The sequence below is a fragment of the Gekko japonicus genome, unplaced genomic scaffold (genome assembly GCF_001447785.1).
Source record: "Gekko japonicus isolate JY-2015 unplaced genomic scaffold, Gekko_japonicus_V1.1 scaffold1213, whole genome shotgun sequence".
Taxonomy (NCBI): Eukaryota; Metazoa; Chordata; class Lepidosauria; order Squamata; family Gekkonidae; genus Gekko; species Gekko japonicus.
The window spans coordinates 190339-217304 of NW_015164709.1; the positions used below are offsets into that span (position 1 = coordinate 190339).

Consider the following 26966-nt stretch of genomic DNA (forward strand, 5'->3'; position numbering starts at 1 on the left):
TCAGGAAGAATGATCCTATCTTATATTGCCACTTTTGTCTAAATTTAACCCCTTGCAATCTTATCTGAAATTTAGGCCAGAAATCTTGCGTAACTTTCTCCTTGAAGATTCTCAAAGCTTCGTTTCTTATGGTCTGGGTCCAACCTACCTGAGGTACCGCCTTTCCCCGTATGTTCCTCCAAGAGCACTACGGTCTGGGGCCCAAAATTTGTTAACCATCCCGGGCCCCAGGGATGTAAAATTGGCCGCTACAAGGGCCAGGGCCTTTTCGGTGGCGGCCCCTATCTGGTGGAATGAGCTCCCGGGGGAGATCCTGCGGGATCTGATCCAGTTCCACAGGGCCTGCAAGACGGAGCTCTTCCACCAGGTTTTTGAGTAGGGGCCGCCGCGCCCCCCCACTACGTTACTATCTTGGGGGGTTTGGGAAGAGGCCCTGAGAAGAGGCCCTGAGAAGCCCCTGAGAAGGACTATCAGAACATCTGAACAGCGATGCTATAGACTGCCTGTTAAGAACTGTCTTTGGATTTGTCCCATCATCTTGGGGTTTTAGAGTTCTGATTATCACTGAGCACTTTATGTGATTTAGGACTGGGTTTCTTTTAAATTGTATAGTATGTTTTAAATTATGGATATATTGTTGTTTTACTGTAGCAAGTTTATCTTGCCTTGTGAGCCACCCTGAGCCCTACGGGGGAGGGTGGGGTATAAATTTGATAAATAAATAAATAAATAAAATAAATTATGCTGTGGCCAGATTTTGTTGCTTAGTGACCAGAAAAAGTAAAACCCTTGTAACGGAAGATATACTGACTTTGATAGACCAAGTGTTTATAAGGCAGCCTCATGTTGTTTGTGAGGATGGCAACACTGTTCCACCGCCTACACCTATTGGAATGAAAAGGCCTAGCCTGATGCTATGATCACACATACTAAATAATCCACTTTCAGTGCACTTTCCAACTGGATTTTACACCGTTAACTGGCAAAATCCAGTTGAAAAGTACATTGAAAGTGGATTATTTAGTGTGTGTGATTGCAGCCTGAGACAATCAATCCCTGGTAAAAACTGAAAAGCGCTCTATACTATTAAACTCTATCGACAGAGAATGCCTTCACTCTAGTTGTTGGTTACCTTATGGTAAAAAAATCTTTGAAAGCCAGAATGGAAATCAAGTCCAATTTTTGACCGAAAGTGTCACTACAGATTTCCGGTAGGACACGACTCCATTCCTATCTTTGCTGTTAAGGTTACTAGAGAGGTTGTGCTGCAAAAAAATCCCCATTATCCCCCCCCCCCGTCCGTCCGTTCAGAGAGGGGCAAACGCGTCAGTCTCATTCTCGCTTGTTACACACGCGCCTTTCTGACATAGGACTTGCGTTCATGCCTCAAGATTCTTGTTTCATCGGGCAGCACACAGAGTAGCTGCTTGGCGCATGCGCAAAATCCGACCGTTTGGGGGCGTACGCTCTCCCCCGAAGAAGAATCTCGAGTGGGCGGGGTTTTTTTGGTTTGTTGTCGGAGCGTCTGCGCAAGCGCAGTCGGTGCTCTGGTGACGAAGGTAGGCAGCGTTCTGGCCATCGCTGCCGCTTCCTCTCCTCCTCCCCCTTCTCTCTCTCAGTGTTGACCTTTCCCGGCGGAGGCTCTATGGCGATGAACTACAACGCGAAAGAGGAGGTGGACGGGCACCAGGTGGTGGCCGGGAGCAGCCACAGCGGTCCCGGCGGAGGAGGTGGGGCGGCCGGGGGCAGCGGCGTGGCCGGGGGCGCCATCAAGAGCCGCAAGCCCGACAATACGGCCTTCAAGCAACAGCGCCTGCCGGCCTGGCAGCCCATCCTCACCGCCGGCACCGTCCTGCCCGCCTTCTTCGTCATCGGCCTCATCTTCATCCCGATCGGCATCGGCATCTTCGTCACTTCCAACAATATCCGAGAGTACGAGGTAAACAATGGGGGGGGGGATGCGGACCAGGGGTCGCCGCGTTGTGGGGACACAGGCGATTTCCTCTCCCCCTCTGACGGATGCGACGGGCAGGCCGGATAGTTCACTGAGCCGGTGGAGCCGCTTTGTAATGTTGGGCGAGCCGGACACAGGGGCGGTTGTGAGGAGAAACGAGACCAGCGCTCTTGAACGCCTTGCGGAATAAGTATCAGTGTGGTGATAACACATGACCGGGGTGGGTGGAAGGATACCCAAGGCAACCACGGGAGGACCGGTGAGTTTCAGAGAGAGTCATATCATGCCTGTGAACGAAGGGCTGGTGGTTGACACTTTGATTTTGTTCCCTTCCCCTCTGTTACCCAAAGGTTTCATTCTCAGGAGCGGGGTGAGTGATATAGGTGAGTGAGATGGGGTTTCTTAGCTGGAGTAATTAACAGCAAGGGTCTAACATGTACCCCATACGCTGAAAGTTGCTGCAGTGGTGCTCAGCCAGCAGTTCTCAGCTCATTCAATAGATGTGTAAGATATTAGAGTTTCAGAGGCTGGTGGGAGTTGTTGTTGTTCAGTCGCATAGTCGAGTCTGACTCTTTGCGACCCCATGGACCAGATCACGCCAGGCCTTCCTGTCTTCTGCCATCCTCTGAAGTTTGCTCAATTTCATGTTCGTTGCATCTGTGACATTGTCTAACCATCTCATCCTTTGCCGTCCCCATCATCTTTGACCTTTAGTCTTTCCCAGCATCAGGGTCTTCTCCAGTGAGTGCTCCCTTCTCATTTGGTGGCCAAAGTATTTGAGCTTCAGTTTCATTATCTGGCTTCCAGGGAACAGTCAGGGTTGATTTCTTTTAGGATTCACTGATTTGATCTTCTTGCAGTCCACGGGACTCTCAAGAGTCTTCTCCAGCACCATAGTTCAAAAGAATCTATTCTTTGGCGTTTGGCCTTCCTTATAGTCCAACTCTCGCAGCCATACATGACTACTGGGAACACCATTGCTTTGAACATGCAGACGTTTGTTGGCGGGGTGATGTCTCTACTTTTTATCATGCTGTTTAGGTTCGCCATCGCTTTCCTCCCAAGGAGCAGGTGTCTTTTAATTTCATGGCTGCAGTCACAGTCTGCGGTGATCTGGGATCTCAGGAACGTGAAGTCTGTCACTACTTCCACGACTTCCCCTTCTATTTGCCAAGGAGTGATGGGGCCGGATGCCATGATCTTAGTTTTTTTGATGTTGAGCTTCAAGCCCACTTTTGTACTCTCTTCTTTCACTCTGAGCAAGAGGCTCTTTAGGTGGGAGTAGAGGGTGATTACTAATTTGGGGTTGGTTTCATGAATCCTAATGGTAACAATATAATTCCAACATACTGTTGCTGCACAGGGCATAACAGCAGTTAGTTATTTCAAAACAAAAAGGCATTTCCTTAGCAGGGACTCATGAAAAAAGGGTGGGTAGGGTTACCAAAATGCATACCAGTAGAACAAACGGACATATTTATCTGATATACCCTGTTAAAAAGAGGAAGAATGGAAGAATTACAAAAAAAAAAAGTGTTTAGAGTTTGACTTTTGCACTTTAGGCCTGAGGCTTTTTTGTATGTTTTCCCTTTTTTGTTAGGAAAATTGGCATGCCAGATGAAATGATGCAAAGTGAAAGTGGAAGTTTTAATTTTTCTTGAGAACTAATTACAAAGGAAGGCACTATGATGAAACACTATTTATTGCTGGGAGGACAGCTCAGTATATTGAGTACAGCATTTGTGTTTTTATTGCTTTTGTTTGAAACAAAATTACTGGGCTGACCTGTCCAGAACAGGGGCAGCGTTTGTTACTGTTCTCACTGTGTGGCCAGTCGAAGAAGAAGAAGGGGAATAAATTTTTGTACCCCACTTTTCTCTAATTTAAGGAGTCTCAAAGCAGCTTACAATCACATTCCCTTCCCCTCACCACAGCAGGCACCTTGCGAGGTGGGGCTGAGAGAGTTCTGAGAGAACTGTGACTGGCCCAAAGTCACCCAGTGTGGAATCAAACCATGTTCTCCAGATTAGAGCCTGCCATTCTTAATCATAACCCACACTGGCTCTCGGTACCTTTGGAGCCAATCTTTGTATTTACCATGTTAGAATTTTTTTCTGCATAATGAGCAAATGGACACGGTGTTACACACCATATAATGAGTTCTAAGGAATCTGATTTTTGGATCCTACATGTCTGTGTTTTAAGCTTTATTTGTGTGGGCAATGGGGTAGGTAAAGTTTGTTTTAAGGAGTAGAGTAAGATAGGCAATTGGGCTTTTACCTGTGGGGTGTGTTTACTGTTTTGCATTTGCCTTCATATTCTAAAGCTGTATGGTTTAAAGGCACAGTAAAGATGTCCTGTTGCTCATTGGATTGATGTGGATTTTGGTAATTTTTGGGCCTTAATACTCTTTGCAGTTTCAAAGTTCTTATTTTTAAAGTTCTGATTTTGCAAGACATTGTACAGGTAAAGGTTCAACGACGGAGAGAAACTGTGCAGATCAGACAAGCAGGAAATGCTACATCATGGTGTGAGGAAGAAGAAAAATCAAAAGGAAAAAGCTGTGAAAATGAAAAGTTGAGTGTCAGAATGTGAGAGGGATGGATACTGGAGTTGGGCAGTTGGGGAGAGAGTTTGGGAGTGCATGGAGCCCTGGAAAAACCATCGTATGAGGAGTTGGGGAAATGGGTAGAGGGGACTGATCAGATCAGACAGTGCAAAGGAGTTTATCAGCCTGTGAGAAGAAGCCATTAGGAATAGAGCAGGTTGGAGCTGTAACTTGACAGCACTTTTCTTCACCACCAGGCTGGCGGCGTCCGGAGGCTTAGGACAGCTTACCAGTATGCATATGAGAGTTATGGTTCATTTTAATAGGACTGCTGTTTTGTAAGTTGAAAATGTTGTAGAATTTTCATCCAGTAGCAAGCTGTTCAGATTCAGAACTACAGCTTAAAGCTGTTAAAGAATATTTCAGCCATTATCTTAATTATGTTAGTTGATTGTATGAGAAGACCCCCACACATGTATTAACATATATTTTTGGTAAGGTTCAGATCTAACTTGCTTCCTGTAGGTCAGATGCAGGAGGTTAGTAAGCATTTGACCTTTTGCATATGAAAATATATGTGCCTTAAGTGTAATTTTGCTTCCCTTTTCTTGAGGCAATCAGTTGTTCTGGGAAAATTATTTGTGCATTCTTTTCTCATGTATACGAGCACAGAAATATTCAAAGAAGTGCAGTTCTCAAACAATTGGCTGTCCTGGCTATATCTGTTTAGTAGGTATATCTCATCTGCATTTCTTGGTGGGCTCCTGTTTCAGTCTGTGCTGACATCGAATAAGATTTATCCCTATTAGAGTATTTGCAGTAAAGTCAAGTTAAAGTGCATTGGCATGCTCCTCTGGCCACATTTGGTAACTGATTTTCTAATTGCATGGGCATCAAATGAATACCAGTATTTGAAGATGTTAGCCTATAGAGGACTCCTGTTCTCCCACTGACTGGTTTATGGGTTTGATGTATCTCTTGCCTCAAATGAGGTATGAGGCAATGCAAAGCTTAAAGGAAGTGGTCTTGCCAAGATTATTTTGAGAATTTGAAGGTGACTTGAAATGCCGGAAATACTCAGAAAATGGGGAGAAATGTTTTTTATAAAACCAAACTTGGAATGTCACTTGAAAAATGGATGGTAGAGAATGAATCTTGGGCTTCATGAACTAGAAATGTATGGTCTGAGGATGGAATGGTGATAACCTTTGCTTTAGCTTTCCATGCATGTATGATATATGACAGGTACACTTTCAAGGGCAGATAACAGGGATCCCCCCCCTTTTGCGAAAAGGGAAACTGATTTAAACTGATTTTTATTCCCAAGTACAGTTTCATATTTCAGGGTATGAGCGTTTGAAAACTGAGGTGCCCTTTGTCAGATACAGATCTGAAAAAGGGAGCTTTGACTTTTGAAAGCTCATACCCCCAAACCTTGTTGGTCTTGACGGTGCTACTGGACTCAAATCTAGCTATTCTACTGCAGACCAGCATGGCTGTCCTCTGAAGCTGTTTAAGTATGACAGCCACATGAAAACCCTGTAGGCACTTTACACAGTCTATTTTATGCTTTAAAGTGCATTGCCTTCAATGTATGCAGTATTTGCTTATGTGCAGATGTTTTACATGTCTTGCCCAATGCATTTGGCAATAGCCTTTATATGTGGTACTGGCCACATGAAACACTTAAATGTAATTGGGAACAACCAGTGTTGCCTCACAAATTAGAATGGTTCTTAAAGATGTGAGTATTATTATCAATAGTCAAACTTAACAGCAACTCAAAATTTTAAGAATATTTTTGGGTGTCAGAAAATTGGCAGCAATTGGCGGCATTTTAAAAAAATCTTTAAGGTGATAGAATGGATAAGAAAGGAATAACTTTGTACATTCTGTTCCTTAATTTGTTTTTAATCTGTGAACTAAACATGTTGTTTTCTCTATACTGGTTTCTATTATGTTCTGCTGCATTTTAATAAAAGTTATTGGAGAAAATAAATAACTATTTTTTCCTAACGTTATGTTCAATAATACCAGATTCAGTTTCTCTGTGTTTCTGAATATTATGTGTTCAGTTCTTGTTAATTCAAATAGTAATTAATCCAATATTTGTGTCTGTGATCAAAGCCTTGATATATATAGTACCACTGAACGTCAAAAACACTTTAGGTTTACTACATGGTAGTAATTCCTTGTATATTGTGCAAGGGCTTGAAACTGTTGCCTCAAAGGCTTCTGTGCATATTGTACTTTTCATGAGGTTTAAATTTGCAACACGTTTTCCCTTAGATGCTTGAGTGTCTATGTGTAATAGACAGGAGGTGGGGAAAGCAAGAGGGAACTCAGATAACACCAGTTGTGCACAATAACATAGTTTCTGGGGACATCTATGGTGTGGATTGACTGAAATAAAATAATATTGGAAAGCCTTGATTATGGTCTCTAATTAAGAGACCCTTATTTTTAATTTTAAAAAAGTTTGGGCTGCTTTAAAAATCCAAGACAAGGTTGAGATGCACTTCATGTTCTCCTGTTGTGTCCCGTTAATCACTTTCTAAAAATAAGTACCTTTATTTCCAGGCTTAAGGACACAAAGCACTTCTCTCAGTCAATGTTGAGATATTGTTGGCTCCAGTAATGTTACTTAAGAGGAAGCGTTCTTGGTTTGGTGGTGGTGGGGAATTAGGAACAAACTGTGACTCATTGTGAAGGTAAAGCAAACCTTTTTGCTTGGTAGCAATCGAAGCAAGTGTTATGATTTGTGTATCACTTGAACATATACAAACCGAAAATTGTTACCATTATCAGTTTAAGGACAGAATTGATTGAATGGTGTGTACATTGACTTAAATACACATTCGTAGTTCTTTGATTTGTATGGGTGTTTATTTTCACCTAGTATCTTTTAATCTCTAAACCTAGGTTTTATTTATGCAAAAAAAGAAGAATGGGATATTAATTCTAACTGATGGACTAGTCTAGAGTCTTGTTAGTAATTTAGAATATGTGTTTGTGAACTGTTGACTACTCTATAGTGGTAACAACATCTTGAAATAAGCATTCTTTAAGCCAATTGTGGGCAACTTGCTTGGGATTAATCAGGCTGCTGTTACTTTCAAATGTATGTCTGACATCATGTGGACTGAAACTCTTACTTTCTAAAATCAAAGTTCTGTCTTGAGAACTTAAATAAGAGGCCATATTTTAGCAGTATTCAGACTAATAAACTTTAGTAAGGGAAAAAATTGATAGTTTACCACATGTGGAAACACTCTGTGCAAAACTCTGTGCAAATGGATGAGTTCCTCTGGATCCCAGGCTTGGTGTGTATGCAACGTGTGTTTCACTTGCAGTGTGGAGTGAGAAAACGTTTTGAAGTTCTTCGTGGATTTTAGTTGTAGACTCTGTTTTGATACTGCTCCCTTTGCAAAATGCTCAGTAGCAATGGACAGCAATAGTGATCTTTGCAACCTAATTTCTTGGGTTTTTTTATAAGATGCTCGAAGCATTATGAAAGGGCAGGGTATACATTTTTGAATGAATAATTAGTATTGACTAAATTCAGCGATTTTTGTCCTCTGTTTCTTAGTCTGAAATTTACTATTGGTTTTAGATTGACTCAAGCGGTGGCTCAAGTGGTTAAAACGTTGAATTGCAGGCTGTGGAAGGTCAGTAGTTCAGCAGTTCGAGACCCGGGTGCCGCAAGACGGAGTGAGCTCCCGTCTCTAGTTCCAGTTCCTTGCCAACCTAGTAGTTCAAAAGCAAGAAATTGCAAGTAGATAAATAGGTACCACTTCGGTGGGAAGGTAACAGCGTTCCGTGCGCCTCGGTGTTTAGTCATGACCACGGAAACGTCTTCGGACAGCGCTGGCTCTTCGGCTTTGAAACGGAGATGAGCACCGCAACCCTAGAGTCGGATTCGACTGGCTTTCGAGCAAGGGGACCTTTACCTTTACTTTAGATTGACAACAATCAGATAATATCTGCCAGCTAAACACAGTCTGCCAATGTAAGTCCAGTTGAATTAGGATAGTACTGGGCAAGTCCATTTGAAAACTTTTTCCCTAGTCTAGAGCCAATTCTTTTGAACTATGGTGCTGGAGAAGACTCTTGAGAGTTCCTTGGACTGCAAGAAGATCAAATCAGTCAATCCTAAAAGAAATCAACCCTGACTGTTCCCTGGAAGGCCAGATAATTAAACTGAAGCTCAAATACTTTGGCCACCAAATGAGAAGGGAGCACTCCCTGGAGAAGACCCTGATGCTGGGAAAGATTGAAGGTCAAAGAAGATGGTGACGGCAAAGGATGAGATGGTTAGACAGTGTCATAGATGCAACGAACATGAAGTTGAGCAAACTTCAGAGGATGTCGGAAGCCCGGAAGGCCTGGCATGATCTGGTCCATGGGGTCACGAAGAGTCGGACTCGACTGTGCGACTGAACAGCAACAAAGAGCTGTTTGGATTATCATTGTTGAAGTGGCAAATAACTCAGCCTTGTTTTTCATGCATAGGTCTTTATTTGAGTGAAGCTTCTGGACTTTATCCAAGGATGCAATTAAAAAAGCTTAAGTGCGTTAAGTTTTCTTAAAAGTGGTAATATCAATTTTCTAGCTCACTGAAGCCCTGAAATGTCAGTTAATCCTCAAGAACCGCACAGTGGGGTCTGCTGTGTGTGTGCGGGGGAGACAGACAGAAATCATTGCCCCTGCTTAAAGGAAGCTCAAGTGCCCTTAAATCTTCAGAATATGGCTGGATACAGGCCTTTGTATTTTTTCTCAACTAGAGTGAGTTCCTTGCAGCATTAAACAGGGATTATTTTGAGTATACGTATATTTTTTAAAATGTTCGTAAATGTTTCTGCAAACTCAAATACCTGGTCTGCACAATTCGGGCCTAATTTCATTTGAGTGAAGATATTTATTTGCATTTATTATTTCAAATGGTTTTCTGTCATCAGAATTAATAGAACCTGGTTGCTGGCAGAGGAGAAGTGTAATGAATGAACTGAATATGAACTTGGGGGTAGCTGATTATTTACATTTAACAAGTTTTTGTAAAACATCAAAGTAGCAAGACGTAGTACAGCAGTACTTAGATATTGCCCTGGCATCACATGTCTGTTGTGCTTACCAGTCCCCCAGAATGACTGATCCTAGACAACCCATTTACTGATTTATCAGGGTTGTTAACTATGGATTCAACTATGTCTGTGTTCTGTTTGATCCAATTAACCTCCCCTCCCTTTTTTCCTTTTATCTCTCTCTCATCATTATTTTGTAGATTGACTATACAGGAACAGAACCAGGTAGTCCTTGCAATAAATGCTTAAATGTGTCCTGGAACAGCACTCCTTGCCACTGCATCATTAACTTCACATTGGATCAACCTTTTGAGGTATGTTTTCTTTTGCATATTTAGACTGTATGAAAATGGATTTGACTTGACGTGCTCATGTATATCTCTGAGCCTCTTAGCAGTTCTTCTCTTTCCTGTTGTGTGTCCTACTTGTTCTTCTGAATTAGCTTTTTTGGTGTTTATAGTCAACTTGCCACCTTTTAATGAATTTTCATTTTATTTATTGTTTCTTCATATGAAGAGCAAGTCTTGAAGCAAATCGTGAGTCATTTGCCAATGAAACTCTGCAGTAAGTTTTAAAAACAACAACAACAACAGAGGCAGCTAAAAGTGTGAAATACAATATGCTACTCTTATGGTAAGGAGCTGCGGTGGCTCAAGTGGTTAAGACGCTGAACTGCAGGCTGTGGAAGGGCAGTAGTTCAGCGGTTCAAGACCCGGGTGCCGCAAGACAGGGTGAGCTCCTGTCTCTAGTTCCAGCTCCTGCCAACCTAGCAGTTCGAAAGCAAGAAATTGCAAGTAGATAAATAGGGACCACTTCGGTGGGAAGGTAACAGCGTTCCGTGCGCCTCGGTGTTTAGTCATGCCGGCCACATGACCACGGAAACGTCTTCGGACAGCGCTGGCTCTTCGGCTTTGAAACGGAGATGAGCACCGCAACCCTAGAGTCGGATTCGACTGGCTTTCAAGCAAGGGAACCTTTACCTTTACCTTTTTACTCTTATGGTATGTTGCCAGTTTGCACTCCCTGGTGACATTTTTATCTTGCCATTTAAGGCGTTTCAGGCCACCATACATGGTCTCGCCCTCCTCCAGCAAACCTGTGAAATACGTTATGCTGAGTAAGAGTGGCTGGTTAAGATCCCCCATTGACCTTTATGCCTATTTTGGAAACTGAATCCTAGACTCTCTGATCATACTCCAGTTCTCTAACCCTTATGTTACTCTAGCTGTTCCATTGGAAATTAGATGGGGAAGTAAGCTAAAATTTCAATGCTTTTGGTTTATGCAGGCAAAGTATCTGACACCATTCCTTTTACAGTTTCTTCAGAAGTGTAATTTTAGTAAATGAGCTTGGCCCAAACTCTATTGTCTTGTAAAATGTAAAGATTGAATGGAAACTAAAAATGATGTATTGACGCATAGTGGGTTTTTTAAATCGATTGAAGTCCTAACTTTGGGGGAGTGGGGTTAATAACAAAAGTGACTTTGTGTATTATGTAATAGCCTGCTGTAGCTTTGTAGCATAGTTTGATAGTCAAGGTATGTGTCTAAGTCTTCCTTCCCATTTTAGAACCAATCCTGATTTTAAAAAAACCCAATTGTGGTACTTTTATTAAGCAAGATATTAGTATGACTGACATTTTCATGCGTGCAAGGGTTTTTACTTATTGAGTGCAATTTTCCCACCTCCCATTCCAGACTAACATTTTCATGGATGCAAGGATTTTTGCTTATTGAGCACAACTGTCCCACCTCTCCTTTCCCATGGGAGCCTGTGGTCTTGTTCCTGGGGGTCCCCACTTCCCCATGAACAGGATTTTGGGGAGCAATTTGGGCTGCCACAAGATGGAGAATGTCGGGAAATTGCACTGTGAGCAGAAATCTTTACATCTGTGGAAATGTGTAATCTGGATCCAGGGAAAAGGTTGTAGTGTTTAGTTTTGTGTTTTAAAAATTTAGTATTCCAAGGCTTAAGCCAGTGTGGATTTTAGGGACAAGTAACATTTCTTATGTTGATGCATGCTATAGGATGCCGAGACATAAGCTTCTCTTTCCTTTAGTTTATTTCAGCTCATATGACCAATGGTCTCAAGCACATCCACAATATACAACATACATATAAAATACCAAAGCAAAAATTTAAAACTATACATTCAAATCCAGTTAAAATATAAACAGTATAAAAGATTTAAAATATAAAACAAAACGAAAGATGCAGACCTTATCATAACAGCAATTATTTACACTTCATTGCTATTAAAATAGCGAAATATTTTGCTACTGAAGTGGTAATTATCGGATCGATATTTGACAGCCGATAAGAGGTCACCCATGGCTCCAGTGGAAGGTGGTGTTTGGATAGAAGTGGATATATCCAATATGACCTAAGAGCTAACCAATGAGAGCAAAACAAAAGGGGATGTGTCAGTGTCTCGATCTCACCAGAAGCGTAGGTACAAAGCCTATCTGAATACGGAGTTCGTGAAAAACGTCCTGTTCTGCAGACAGTACAGCATTTAATCTTGCAAGAGTAAAAGCAAATCTATGAGAGGGGGTGGTAAAATGGCTTAGCTCTAATGGAAGGGTCAACAAAGGAGGCATCCCCAAAGCTAGGGGAGAACATACATGCCTGGCACGTGTGGCGGTACTGGCCCTATCCCAATTTCCTGCCTTCGATCTGATCTGTCTCCATGCTTCTTGCTGAGATATAGTCTTGATCGTTGATATCGGGAGTCCGAGGAGGTTCAGTTTCTCATCTGTTTGATTTAACCAGGTGGTTCTATAATTATCCTCCTTCAGTCTGTATATCAAGGTCCCTGAGGATGGATAGAAAAACAAACCTTCAGCCTTAGTCTGAAAGCAGCCAGCCATGCTCTAAGTTCTAGGAAGCTTTGTGCTAGCTTCCTCCTCGTGAATCAGCTAGATTGATCCATTTCTATTCCTCATTGTTTATTTTCCTGTGTTGTACCTGATTCTAAATATCACTGTTATATCTGAAGCTGTTTAGTGTATGAATATTTCAGAAGTGCATATTTCAGAAGTGTTGGTCACTTGTGTATTGCAGAGCAATGTCTTTATGTATTATGGGCTGTCAAACTTCTATCAGAATCATCGCCGCTATGTGAAGTCTCGGGATGATAGCCAGCTAAATGGCAATAATAATTCTTTATTCGTAAGTAAATTCTCTGACTCCACCAAACATGTCTGGCTTCTGGTACATAAATCAAGATGACTTTTCAGATACTAAGGGGAAAATGAGATAATACAGTACCTTTATATGTTATCACAATGAGTTAATGAGCTTCTCTGTATTACTTTTTTCTTTTCGATCCCCCCCCTCATATTTTAAAATAAAGTCTCATTGCTCTGTGTTCAATCACCAACGTAAATTAATTTCAATTAATTTTCAGTTAGGCTTAATGGGAGAACCAAACTGCCAAATCTGGGTAGATTATTATGTTGAGCAGTGTTGCCGCTTATTGGCAGGCATTTTGAGTAGGCCACCTATTATGCTCTACGTGGTATGTTGAAACTACTTAAAAATACTTTGTGATACATTCATCAGGGCAAGCTGGTTTACCTCTGTTGCCAACTACTTATTAAGTAAACCTTTCATTATGAGTACCTGAAAGTACTCTTAAACACCACCTACTGCCACTGCCACATTTCCTTTGGCATGTGATGAAAAGAATATTAGTGTAATCCATCCCTAGCTAACATCTCAGCTGTTTTTCCTTATAAGTGGATGAAAAATTTATAGGAGCAGTTTTGAAAGAACCAGCAATCTAGCCATAATGTATCTAGTAGTCTATAATAGTAGCTAAAGGTATCGGTGAGACAGAATGTATTTTTATGATAGCAAATTAAGCCTAACTTTCAGGTTACAGTTGAATGAGGGAAAGCCCAGTTTAAACTCTCTGCATTCTGTGTAGGTTGCCCATTGATTGTAGTTCAGAAATAGCGCTGTTCTGGTTTTCTGGTGTTTAGATTAACTTCTTCATTTAGTTGTGGGTTCCTTCAGCAGTGGGAACTTGGTGTGAAGATTGTTTTACTGGGATATACTGTACTTATCCAGAAGAAACAGAGCAGGAACTGAGTGGAATTAACCATGAATCAAAAGATTAGTAAAAAGATGTACAATGTATTTATGTAATTTCATTTTGTAGGGGTAATGGAACCAAGAAACTGAACAATAATACTTTTTTTGCTGTGTACATGGTCAAAATGAGGACTTCTCTTTTTCAAGACACTATTTAAGTTATGACTGAAACACATCTCCTCTCTAGTTATGCAGAACTTCTGTCACGTCAAATCAAATGGAAATAATACGTTAAACTTCAGCTGTCATCTGCCTCTCTGACTAGCAGGGCTCTTTTTGTATATTACGTGATTTGTATAAAGCAGGAACTCCTTTGCATATTACGTGACACATCCCTAATGTAGCCAATCCTCCAAGAGCTCACAGAGCTCTTCTTACAGGGGCTACTGTAAGCTCTTGGAGGATTGCCTACATTAGGGGTGTGTTGCCTAATATGCAAAGGAGTTCCTGCTACAAAAAGAGCCCTAGGGATGATCAAACAGCCAGGTGCAGATATAGTGAGATTCCAAGAGGATCAGCATATCCAGTATTTGACATTCCAGTAGATGTATATCCAGTTGCTTGCTGTGTAACTAGAAAATTTACCTTGCCAGTGTGTCTAGATTTTGTTACAGATTATCCCTGATCAGTGAACAAAAGGGAGCATGTTACCTTTCTCTCTTTTAAAACATAGAGTGGAATTAGCTGCAGATAGATGTTGACTATTGTTGTATTGTGATACAAATTTGTCAAATAATTGGGAGATCAGGAACATAGGAAGAGTTGTTATAATATCTCATAAGCTTTTATCAGGCAAACAGGATTGGATCCAAAGGTGCTGATTCACTCCATTGTCAGAAGAGCAGAACAATTATCGCTGAGTCTTCTGAACCCCAGGAATAGGATGGGGACACTCAGTATTCTGCAGCTAAAGAAGGGAGATGTTACAGTCCCACTCCACTTGCAGTACTTTGGTTCCAACTCTGGGTGTCCTGTGTTTTGATTATGCTCTGACTAACTTTGTTTTTCTGAGGTCAAACTGACTGGTTTTCTTTATACCAATTAGAACCCCAGTAAGGAATGTGAGCCTTACCGCACCAGTGAGGACAATAAACCCATTGCTCCTTGTGGAGCTATTGCCAACAGCATGTTCAATGGTAGGATTTCTAAATATGTTACAGTATAACCCTCATACTTTGTATTTGTTTTGACTTAACTACAAAGAAGTGGAACCTTCCGACATTTACATTCTTAGTCCAGTGGATGTATAGTAAATATAGACTACCTCATTCCTTTGTGCCACCACAACATGGTTGAGTTAGTTGCCTAAACAACTTAATTCAGTGTCCACCCAAAACACCCCTCTCCTTGTCTTCTCCATCCCTTGTCTCCAAGAGCACGCAGCCCGCTGTGCCTTGACATTTTACTCTTACCAGTTAGAATGTTTAACACTTCATAACATCACACTATGATGAAAAGGGTCCTATGTAGCCTTGTTCTACCATAGGGAATGTGGAAGTTATTTATCTGGTCTATGCCTCAAGCAGCTAGACTTCAATGAGTAATTCACTTCTCAAGCTTTATACTACCACCACCCAATGCATTTAGGATTCCTTTTTGATGCCATCAGCAGGTTAAGAATTAGAAATATGCTTATTTATTAAACTGCAATCCAGACATCAGTGATAGTTTTTCCTGGAAAAAAATTGAGCATTATCTAAATTAGATTGGTTTTTTTACATACATTTACTAAATAAAATTTTAAAAGTACCCCACATTAATTTTATGTTTTGGTAGCAATTTATGCATGAACTGAAATACTTTATTGGAGGGAAAAATCAAACATGGTTTAAAAAATTCAGAGCTTCATACCTAGATTGCTTTTATTTGAATAACACCTGTAAAAATTAACAATATAGCATGTACTCGCCTTACTTTAATTTTAGGAAGGAAAACCCAAAGGAATTGAAAACTTTTGACACACTAATTTTAGCACACCAAAACCTGCACATCATATGCCACACATCATTTCAACAGAATTTAATTCTTTCTGGACCTCTTGATGGCACCTCAGTTTGACTGGCACTCTTAGGAATATTGCTTGTTAGCTCCATATCAGTTTGTTTATAGTATTTCTTCTACCATGTGAGAGGAGAGAGAAATAAGAATTTTAGCATTGGCTGTGCAGGATTTCACACAGAGAACTCACACAGAGGAGAGGGGTGTGTAGCATTATTTAACCCATACCTGTTATAGGTAAAGGTAAAGGTTTCCCTTGCTCAAAAGCTAGTCGAATCTGACTCTAGGGGATGGTGCTCATCTCAGTTTCCAAGCTGAAGAGCCAGCGTTGTCTGTAGACATTTCCATGATCATGTGTCCAGCATGACTAAACGCTGAGGCACACAGAATGCTGTTACCTTCCCACTGAAGCGGTACCTGTATATCTACTTGCAGTTTCTTGCTTTTGAATTGCTAGGTTGGCAGGAGCTGGAGTCAGGTATGGGAGCTCACTCCATCACGCTGCACTAGGATCTCGCACTGCTGAGCCATAAAACACACATGTACTGTTTCAAACGGTTCCTGGGGCAATCACATGAAAAACATTAATTACAACTCTCAAACTGCCTAAAGGCATTTTGGCAATGGCATCTATTTATTGTTTATTTTATGAAGCAAAATATTTAGAAATGGGAAATTTTTCAGAGAAAAATAAAGCACTTATAAGCTGTCACCAGTTACTACAATGAAAAAAGAATACAGTTTTCAGCAAAAAAAACTGATGAACGGCTGCTGAACAAAGAGGAATAAAATGAGTGACAGGCATATCTTTTTACCTTGTGTGTAAAACCTATCACCAATGATTGTGAATGAAGAGGTAGACCAAATCTTAGTTTCCCAGTTTCGGTTCAGGAGTCCTTCTTTCTCTTCTTTCTTCCTTGACGTTTGACTCAGCCCCTCCCCAAAACATATTCCACAGTCAAATTCCATGAAGGACAGGGATTCTGCAGCTCCTTAGGACCTTCTTATCCTCTCTAGTGGAAGATTATCAGTCAGGTTCCAAAAGCTTTCCTGCATCCTTCATTGACTACCTGCAGTTCCCAGTGGCCCAGGAAAGGGTCTTTGTTCTTCTAGCTGTCTCCGTCAATATGTTCACTGACATCCTGGAAGCTAATAGAAAAACTTGATGTGTAACTTCTTGCCAACTGGAAAGGTCATTTTAGTTTCACCTCTGAGTTTTCATAAAGTGCAAATTCAAACTTTACCTTGCAGCACTATAAATCTTTTACACACATAACTGAGGTAACATACTATTTGTTCTCACACACAATGCAAGATGCTCGGTAGGCTAATTTGAGTAAGCTGGCATGAGTTTTGTCCATTGTTGCTTCCTGGACTCTGATGTCCAACAGCTCCCAGCACAACTAGGAAGAACCTGTAAAACTGCCAAGTAACTGCCAGTCTTTCTGTGTGTTTTCATTTGTCCTTGTACAGTTAATGACAAATGAATTCCACTACAGTTTTTGGTTAATCTTTATATTCTGTGCTTTGATGCCTCCTGTCTCTACAGTCACAATAAGCACCCTAACAGAGCATCCGAATGCATACCCTGAATTTGGCAATAGGAAATTGATACATCACAAGACTTTACTTTTGTCACTTATAATAAAACTTTTGTATTATGATTGAGTTCATAGAGCCCAAAAGGTTGTGACTAACTTTTATTTGTTTTTCCTTATAGATACGTTAACATTGTATCATATTGATCAGAATGGATCGGTTCTTATTCCGTTGAATAAAAAGGGTATTGCTTGGTGGACTGACAAATATGTAAAGTTTAGGAATCCTGTTGGAGATGATAACAACTTGACAGTACTTTTTCGTGGTAAGGTTATTACTCTGGTAGTCCAGGTTTTATTATATTGTTGTAAATTCTCCCTTTTTGATACTCATCTCACCTAAAGGCATTGTGGTAGCTACAGCCTGAACAAAGTTTGTTTTCTGTTTTAAAAAGCTCATTGCATTTTGAAGGAAGCAATAGGTGTTGGAAGAACATTGTATATTTATTTATTTTGCAGTTTATATCCCACCCTACCCCACACGCAGGCTCACGGCAGCTTACAACATGCCATAAAACCATAAATAATAAAGCAATTAAAACATTAATTGAAACAGTATTAAATTAATTAAATACTTTAGAAATACCTATACAGTGTCAGCTTGACAGTTAATTCCAATTCCAGAGTATGCTGAGTTCATGCCAGGAGGGGCAGTGGATCAGTCTGATGGGATTAAAGTACTGCACCTGGCTCCCATGGTGTAAGTGGCATCCTGGAGCTGTTTAGGCAGGGGAGGCTGATGTTAATTGACGTCCGCTCCCTCAACCAAAGGCCTGGCAAAACAGCTCTGTTCCACAGGGCCCTGATCTCAACTGGAAGCATGTTCCACCAGGCTGGGGCCTGGTCAAGGCAAGGCAGATGTCTTTCAGGCCAGGGACTACTAGACGGTCCTGGTCTGAAGAGCACAAGGCTCTTCAGGGCATATACAAGGAGAGGCGGTCCCACAGGAATGCTGGTCTCTGGCCACATAGAGCCTTTAAGGTAGATACTCTTGTTTACAGATTTAGCTTTACTCAGTGCCGTCTCTTTCTAATACTTTAATCCCTATTCAGAATATTATCTGGCTTTTCTCTCAGTGCCTACAGATTCAGCTGCTTGACCAATTTATTCCCCATGCCACCAGATTATTGCATAGCAGTTATGCTTTTTTTGTTGACTGCAGGGAAAATTGAAATTACTCAAGCTGAATGAGTAAGATGAGTCATAAGGTCTGAGTGGGGCAGGAAGGGACAGCTGCTTGAAAATATGTATTTAAGATCTACTCATTTTGACTAGAACTTGTGACAGATGTGTAAAGTAAGAAATAGTATAGCTGTGTTTACACGCTGTTTTGTTTTTAAGGCACAGCAAAGCCTGTCAACTGGCCCAAACCAGTGTACATGTTGGATTCAGACCCAGACAACAATGGGTTCATCAATGAAGACTTCATTGTGTGGATGCGTACTGCAGCCTTACCTACGTTTCGTAAGCTATATCGCCTCATAGAGAGGAAAGACAGCTTGCTTCCTACTCTACCTGCTGGAAAGTACTCCTTAGACATAACATACAGTATCCTTTACTGAATGCTTCAGGAATTATGCCACCAGGAAGAACTTGGTTCATACACTTTAAAGTCATTAAATGGGCAGCTTGCAGCTGTGTAACAGGATATGCCTGTCAAAAAATTAATGCATTGCCTTTAAACATTTAGGGCAAAAGCAAATTTTCAAAAGCTGCCATGAAGCTACATAAAGTGCCAGGGCCAAGGATTTGGTATTGGGGCTGGATTTCTTCTTGAAATTCTCAGTTAATATTTTATTTATTTATTTATTAGTTGAATTTATACCCCACCCTTCCTGCCGAGGCAGGCTCAGGGTGGCTTACAAAAGATAAAATATAAATAGACAATTGTAAACTTAGATAAAACCAGTTTAAAACAATCCACAATCATAAAGTGCTAGCTAAATAGATATAAATAGTTAAAGATGGCGGGACAACCATATCAGTTTGTTCTACAGTGTGCTATGTTTCTCAGCTCTTTAATTGTTATATGCAGCAGACGCTGGCACTAGCTGTAAATGATGAAAACCAGGGAACGGGTTCTAATAATGTTAATGATGGTATACTTGGTGGTGGCGGCGGCTTCTTAACCAAAGGCCTGGTGGAAGAGCTCCATCTTGCAGGCCCTGCGGAACTGCATCAAATCCTGGGAGCTCATTCCACCAGTATGGAGCTGCCACCAAGGAGGCCCTAGCCCTGGTTGTGGCCAGTCTATCTTCTTTCGGGCCTGGGAGGGTCAGTCAATTTTATTTTATTTATACCCCGTCCTCCCCACAAAGCAGGGGACCTTGAACTCAGTGCTCGCTGGGGTACATATGGGGAAAGGCAGTCCCTCAGGTATGTTGGCCCCTGACCATATAGGGCTTTAAAGGTAAGCACCAGCACTTTGAAGCGAATTCGGAATGCTATCGGCAGCCAGTGCAATGTCTTCAGCACAGTCTGGATGTGCTCCCGCATAGGAAGGCCCATCAGAAGCCTGGCTGCTGCATTTTGCACTAGCTGCAGCTTCCGGATTTGTGACAAGGGCAGCCCCATGTAGAGAGCATTACAGTAGTCCAGTCTCGAGGTGACTATTGCATGGATCACTGTGGCCAGGTCGTTATGGTCGAGGAAGGGAACCAACTGCCTAATGAGCCAAAGATGGTAAAAGGCTGACTTAGCAGTAGTTGCTACCTCGGCCTCCAGGAGCACTCCCAAACTCCTAACCTCCGGCACTGGCACCAGTGGAGCCCCATCGAAGGTTGGGAGCGGGATCTCTAACCTCGAACCGCCCCAAGTAAGGCACAGGACCTCCATCTTTGGATTCAGTTTCAGCTGGCTCAGTCTTAAGCCATCCAGCCACAGCTTGTAACGCCTGGTCCAGATCTTCTGGTTTAGAGTCAGACCGGCCGCCCAACAACAGATAGAGCTGGGTGTCATCCACATACTGGTGACATCCCAGCCCATACCTCTGGGCATGGGGGCGCATATAGATGCTAAATAGCATCGGGGAAAGCACTGCTCCTTGGGGCACTCCACAAATCAGTGGATGCCTTTGGGACAGCTGTTCCCCTAGTGCCACCCTTTGTCCCTGACCTCGGAGAAAGGAGGCAAGCCATTGTAAGGCAGACCCCTGTACTCCCGTGTCAGCAAGGCGGTGGATCAGTAACTGATGGTCAACTGTGCTGAACGCTGCCGACAGGTCCAACAGCACTGCCGATCCACCCTGATCTAGATGCTTCCGGAGGTCATCCGTGAGGGCAGCCAGTGCTGTCTCTGTCCCATGGGCCGGGCGAAAACTGGACTGGAAGGAATCTAAAATGGAAGCGTCATCCAAAAAGCCCTGTAGCTGTGTTGCCACAGCCCTCTCTGTTATTTTGTCCAGATAGGGCAGGTTGGAGACCGGCCAGTAATTTACCAATTAGGCCGGGTCCAAAGATGGTTTTTTCAAGAGAGGGTGGACCACTGAGTGCCCTAGGGAACAGTCCCTCAGCAAGGGAATGCTTGGGAATACTAGCCATGTTCATGATTCTTTGTCTTTCAGGGCTGTCAAGCACAAGATATGGGCATGTTAGGGTTTTTGACATAATCTAATGTGGCTGGCAGCTACATGCCACACTCCACACATTTGATTGAACTGTCTTCCTAGAAAGTGCAGCCCTTTAAAGGGGTTAGCTGTACCACAATATGCTTTCTCTTGTGTTTGTCGTACAGGTTTTGAGAAGCTGGAGACTGTGAACTCAGTAGTTCTTGTAGCATTTTCAGCCCAAGGGGAAGTGTGTGAAAGGAGAGATGGAAACTTTGGGTTAATGGAAAAGAAAGGTTAGATAACATGACTCTTTAGAGACCCAGGACAGGTGATAGAAGGTGACTTTTTTCTCATGTGGTAAGTTTTTAGAGTATTAGTTTTGGTATTTGGGGAGATGGGAGCTGTGGAGGTGTACTTAGGGTTTGGCAGGCTGGGTGTGGAAGAGGAACACTCTAGGGTTGGGTGTTGAGAGGTATTTTAGAAGTTAATTCCTGAGCCTTGTACTGAGCTCCCTTCTACATCACAAATAGTGTGTGGGGCTGTGTGTGAAAACTTATAGCTGTGCTCTTTGCTGTTCTGCTGAGGAGGACGGCTTGGACTTCCAAACTCAACTTAAATTTCAAAGTAAAAAAAAAAGCTTACATTACCACACAAAACACTTGTGAGAACTGCCATTTAGTTTTGGCAGCATAGTGAAAGCCACTTCTGCCAGTTGGTTTTCTTTTTTTTCCCTTGTGATTTCTGTAGCCAGTAGGCTTGGCTTGAAGTATCCCCCCCCCCCCCAATCCTTGGGGAGGCATTATTTTGGAATGACACTGACACTGCCTTTAGCTATTCATGCCTAGTACAAAGTGCTGCTGTAAAAACATAAGTTGAGTTCATATGCCACAATGTACCTCTGCTTTATAGGAATAAATCTATCTTGTTAGCTTTGCTTTTTCTCCCTCATCCCCCAAAATTGTGGCACATAATTGAAAGCTGCCCGGTTTGGGAAATTTTTACTCCAACTCCACTTTGCCCAGATTTCCAAGAGCAGGCATTGGGCATATTCAAGCTTGTTTCCTTCCCATAAACTGCAATTCTAAACCATCCTGGTTTGTGGGGAAGAAAGAGACTTGAATCTGTTGAAGTCCCGGCATGTGTATGTCATGGCAAATTGGAATTTAATTGAATGATTCCCCAACTAGAATGCTTTGCACCTGAGGGAAGTAGGGAGTGTGCACATATGGCAGATAGGCCATGTTCAACCCTGTCACAGCTAAGCATATGACATCAGAATACAGTTACATTTTTTTTCAGAGATTGGGCCAGTGGGATGAACAGGCGTTTACATTCTTATAATAGCTAATAAATGTTTTTCCTATATCTGAATCAGATTATCCTGTGCATAGCTTTGATGGAAGAAAACGGATGATCTTGAGCACCATTTCATGGATGGGCGGCAAGAATCCATTTCTGGGAATTGCATATATAACTGTTGGGTCCATTTGCTTTTTTCTTGGAGTAGTGCTGCTAATCATTCATCACAAATATGGAAATCGGAACAATAGTGCAGATATTCCCAATTAATTAATCCCACCCTTCCAAAATCACTTGTACTGCATGTGCATCAAGGCCAGTCCAGAGTGGATATAGCTTTTGAAAGCTTTATCCCTGGTTAAATGCTGCTTCTGACAGAGAACACATAAGTATTTCTTAAGCCTTTGTTTCCCTCACAGTGGATTAACTTGAAGATAATGGGTATAAAATTAGCTGTAGAAAACTGTGCTGATTACAGAGGATTTTGAAGGTTTGCCTCTTGCTGGACAGGTGCCATGATGCATATATAGTTTTTCTTCACCTAACGGATCTGCTGCTGCTTGTACGCTGTTGTCACATGTCAGTACTGTGTATAGGCTGCGCAGAGAGAGTGTGTTTAGTATGAAGTAACTTGTTAGTATTTTGAGGAGGTAGAGTGTGCTGGTGTTGCTTGAAGGCAAAGGGGACCGTCTAGTGTTCTGTCACACAATGCATTATGTGCATGGGCTTTTGTGTTACCTGCTGAAATGTTTACTATATTCATCTTGTACAGTTCACTCTCCATTGATCCAAACTTTTTCTGCTTTCAAAACTCCCAGTGTGTTCCAGCAAATATGCCTGGCATGTAAACAGATCTTACAAAAACATATTGGTTGACCATTTACTTAAAAAACCATACAAAACTGATTTCCACATGAAATTAATTGCAACTTTTAAAGCTTTTGCTTTGGTTCTACATGCAGTTCTGTCTTATGCACTTTACGTGGTCTGAGCCTCTTAGCATGCCTCCAGAAGAGATGAAACCGTTCTGTTCCTAAGTCAGGAATGGCAGTGTGTGTCAATACAGAAGCTTCATTTCCTCAGGTTAAAAGCTGTGCTTTTAAGAATTTATCATAACTATCTGCATATTCTTAACTGGAAAAAAATATATCTACTCCAGAAGATGTTTTGTTTTTCTTTCATCAATTACATGAGTTCATGAAATGAAGGTTTGCCATGAAAGTAAGCTTAAAATTGCCATGGTAGTATAAATGAGGATTGTCACATCTTACACATTTTGTCATGCCTGTGTCAAGTGTAAGAACCCATTCCGGTGATTTTAAATTATACATATTGCATAGGTCTGTATATGAGGTTATTATACATGAAATTGGTTTGTTAATATGAACATTCACTGTTGAATAAATGCTGCCCATTTGTTTATGAAATTTGATCATTAGCAAAAATGCGTCTTCTGAAGAAGCTCCATTTTTGGTGGAAGTTGAGAAGACCACATTGGCAGAGGGACTGTGCAAAAGACCTCCAGATAAACTGTAATCTAGTGAAGCCTTGTATGACAGGCCTATTCTATCACCTGAGCCTCTTATGATTTTAGGGAACCAGGTTTGTTTTAAACTATCAACTTTCCCCTGGGTTACAAGATGTTATTAGGGCAGCTAGTGTAAAGATTAGTGATGGGAGTGAACCGGCTCATGAGCCAAAATTTGGGCCAAACTTGGGACAGTTTGGAGCTCTGGAACCGATGTTTGGGGAAGATGCATTCCCCAAACATTTACTGGACTTTTGGCAGGTTTGATTTGGCTGTTTGGGGCCAGCCGTTTAACTCTTTTGTTTTGCTCCCTGCCCCCCCCCCCATGAAGCAGGGGGGAGCAAAACCAAAGGGGTAAATGGAGCTCCTTCCTGGGCAGTCCCCATCCCCTTTCTCCTGACTGTGGCAAGCCATGGCCAGGAGAAAGGGGGAAGGGAAGTCCCTTCCAGGGCTTGCTGCGGCCAGGAGTAAGGAGGAACTGAACTTACTTGTTGAGTTCAGGGGCTGCCGTGAACCAAACTGCCTTTTTTTAGGTTCATGCCCATCCTTGCTCCAGGTAGTCAAAGGAGAAATCTGGCTGAGGCACAGAAGTTTCAGCTAGTTATGACTTCAGAGTGTGGTTTGAATTCTTTAATGCTGGCAGGTACAAACAGGTGTTCACCAACTAGCCACTGGGTTGGATTCCACCCACACCAGCCTGCCCTTTCCCGAGAATCAAACTAAATGGTCAAGGTCTGCTCATCACCAGAGACAGGCCTAATAACTGGATACTCTGTCCTCTCCCAAAGGTAGAGCTAAACCACTCTGCTGTTCTACTCTTCATCCTGTCTACTCTTTTTTCTGAGGCAAACTAAAAAATTACTCCTCTGCTTCCTTCCAACATTCCATCCCCCCTTTGAAAGGTGATTGGATGCTGGAAACTGCACTTCTATAGGCTCGGGAATGAAACAGCAGATGGTTTGTGTTTCCCTTTTCATTGACACAGGTGAGACCTTTTTCGGGTCTCTGCCTGGTCAGTGAGGCATACTTATGAGTTTCAGTACTTTTATTGGCATACATAAAAATATACAGCAGGGGAGATACTTTGGTCATGAAGGTTTTCCCGGGGTAGGGCTCATCCATTGCACTTTGGGTGTTCTGACCCTGCGATTTCCCCAAATGTGGGAAACTTGACTGCATATACTTTATTACATCACAGTCATATTAACAGGCAACATAAACATTGGTTTACAGAAACTGAATAAGAAAATGGTACAATACACCTTTGCATATGTGCAAACCATTCTTTGCTTTTGGTACAAACAACACCTTTTGGGCTTCCATCCTACTGGATAAAGTGTCAGTTACCACATTTCATGCTCATGGGCATGAATGATGTAAAAAACTCTTGTAAAAGCAAACTTTACCGGAGCAATTTGCCATTATTGCCCTTAGTGTTGTGGAACCAGCACAGTGAAGAAAGATTTGTGTGTAGGATAAACTTTCATCCCCATATGTAAGGCCTTGTGTCTGGACCAAGGAAAACCCTCTCCCATTCTCAGGTGCTGAACTCACAGCCACCTGGGGCCCTCAGGGATCTCACCGGGCCCTGGTCCTTTGTTAAGGCTTTTTAGCTTCTGGGTTCCCTTTGAGGATGTGCATAGATGTTCAGCAAGTACTCCTGACACAGCAGATAAAAAGAAGTCTCTCTGCATTTATTCAAATCGATCAAACAATGAAGAGTGTTTGCTGGGCAGAAACCACTTACAAATCACAACATTGGCAAAACACTATACTTGTGCTTGGCAAAGGCAGTCTCTGAATCACTAAATACTTGCAGGCTTCCCTCTGTGGGGGTAATCTTAGAACCTGAATGTCTCACCTGAAGGGTTAAGAAGGAGAGTCCATTCTGACAGGAACAGTTCTTGGTATTCTGCTTGAAGCCCCCCGGGCTTTGATCCGAGTCTTCTCTGATATCGCCACCATCTTCATAGCTAGCCTCATGAGGCTATCTGGCATCTCCTTGTCAGCCCCCATAACCCCCATTAGCCAATCGGCATAGTTGGTTAATCCCCATTGCTAGCTGGCAACCAGATAAAAGCATCTTATGCCACCTGGTCAAGGCCTCTAGGTGCTTTTAATTAATGCTTGGCTCCAACAGGCTACAACTATCCTGTAAAAACTTACAGCTTAATCGCACTTAATGAAAGCCTCAGAATCTGTAAGTCCCTATTCTTACACCTTGGTTTTCCTAGGCCACGGGGGGGGGGGGGAGCCCCCCTCAGCCAATCAAGGGAAGGCTTTCTCTCCTGTGAAGCAGGAACTGGGAGAGAATGGCCAGAAGGAGCTGCAGCTCTTGGGCCAGATTGCAGCCTTGCCATGGGCCTGATCCAGTCCATGGGCCATATGTTTGACACCCCTGCTCTAAGGTCCCCCAGCACACAGTTTTTCTCCTGCTGCTCAGCTGATCAAGCACAGGTGACTGAAGAGTTTGCCTGCCACAGGCATGGGCACATGGTAATTCCATGTAAGAACACACACTCTACTGCATATAGCATGAATATGACATGTACACAAGCCTGACAGCAGGCCATACCTTCTCCACGGCTGAAAGGTGTTTTCTGGCCAGGAGCTTCCTGGTTGGGAATAACACGGGGTGTATTTGTCCATTAGGCCCACACTGACTCAATACTATCCTCAGACCAATGTTGGCAATTCCTGTGGTTACAATCGGGCCACTACCACAACTTCAGATGCTATTAGCTCTGTTAACTTTTGGGGAGCAGTTTGGTATTCTGCTTTCTTCCACTTCTTGGGAACTGGAAAACCGGTATGAGGAGGATTGTGCATAACAATCCTGCAGCACAGCAAATAGTAGCTACAAAGGTGTTAACCCATACTCTTGTCAATCTTATCCACATTCCAGTACTTTTTAAAGTTCAGAACCTGTATCCGCATCCCATTTAGCCCCACCACACTGCTGATTGCTAAGAAACATGTAGAGAGCCAGTGTAACACAGAGTTCCTACCGCCCTGTACAACCTCTGTTCTTGAGCTTATGGTTTGGAAGGTCAGGATGTCACTACCCTTCTTGTCTCTTAAAATCTGAAGAGTTATGACCATCTCACACACCAGGTCCTCTCACTCCCAGAAACATCCAGACAGGGTAGCCCAGCTTCCTTTAAAATCAGCCCTCACTCACACAAAGCTATTTGGGGTTGGGGCTCAACAGGCTTCCAATCCCTCACTGCCACCAATCATTCATATTCTAGAATATATGTACGCAGACCAAGATATTAACATGTGTGTGCACTTCTTCCCCTTAGAAATACAGAC

The 26966-nt window shown here is 42.3% G+C and overlaps 1 protein-coding gene across 1 annotated transcript; it reads left to right on the forward strand.

The window, feature by feature from the left end:
* Window positions 1-1553: 1553 nt before the first annotated feature.
* Window positions 1554-23658, forward strand: TMEM30A (transmembrane protein 30A). The gene is made up of 7 exons (XM_015409536.1): window positions 1554-1939; window positions 9784-9897; window positions 12647-12754; window positions 14727-14817; window positions 17400-17543; window positions 18619-18825; window positions 22200-23658. The coding sequence occupies exons 1-7, from the start codon at window positions 1646-1648 to the stop codon at window positions 22391-22393; spliced, it is 1152 nt and encodes a 383-aa protein (XP_015265022.1). The 5' UTR covers window positions 1554-1645; the 3' UTR covers window positions 22394-23658.
* Window positions 23659-26966: the final 3308 nt, after the last annotated feature.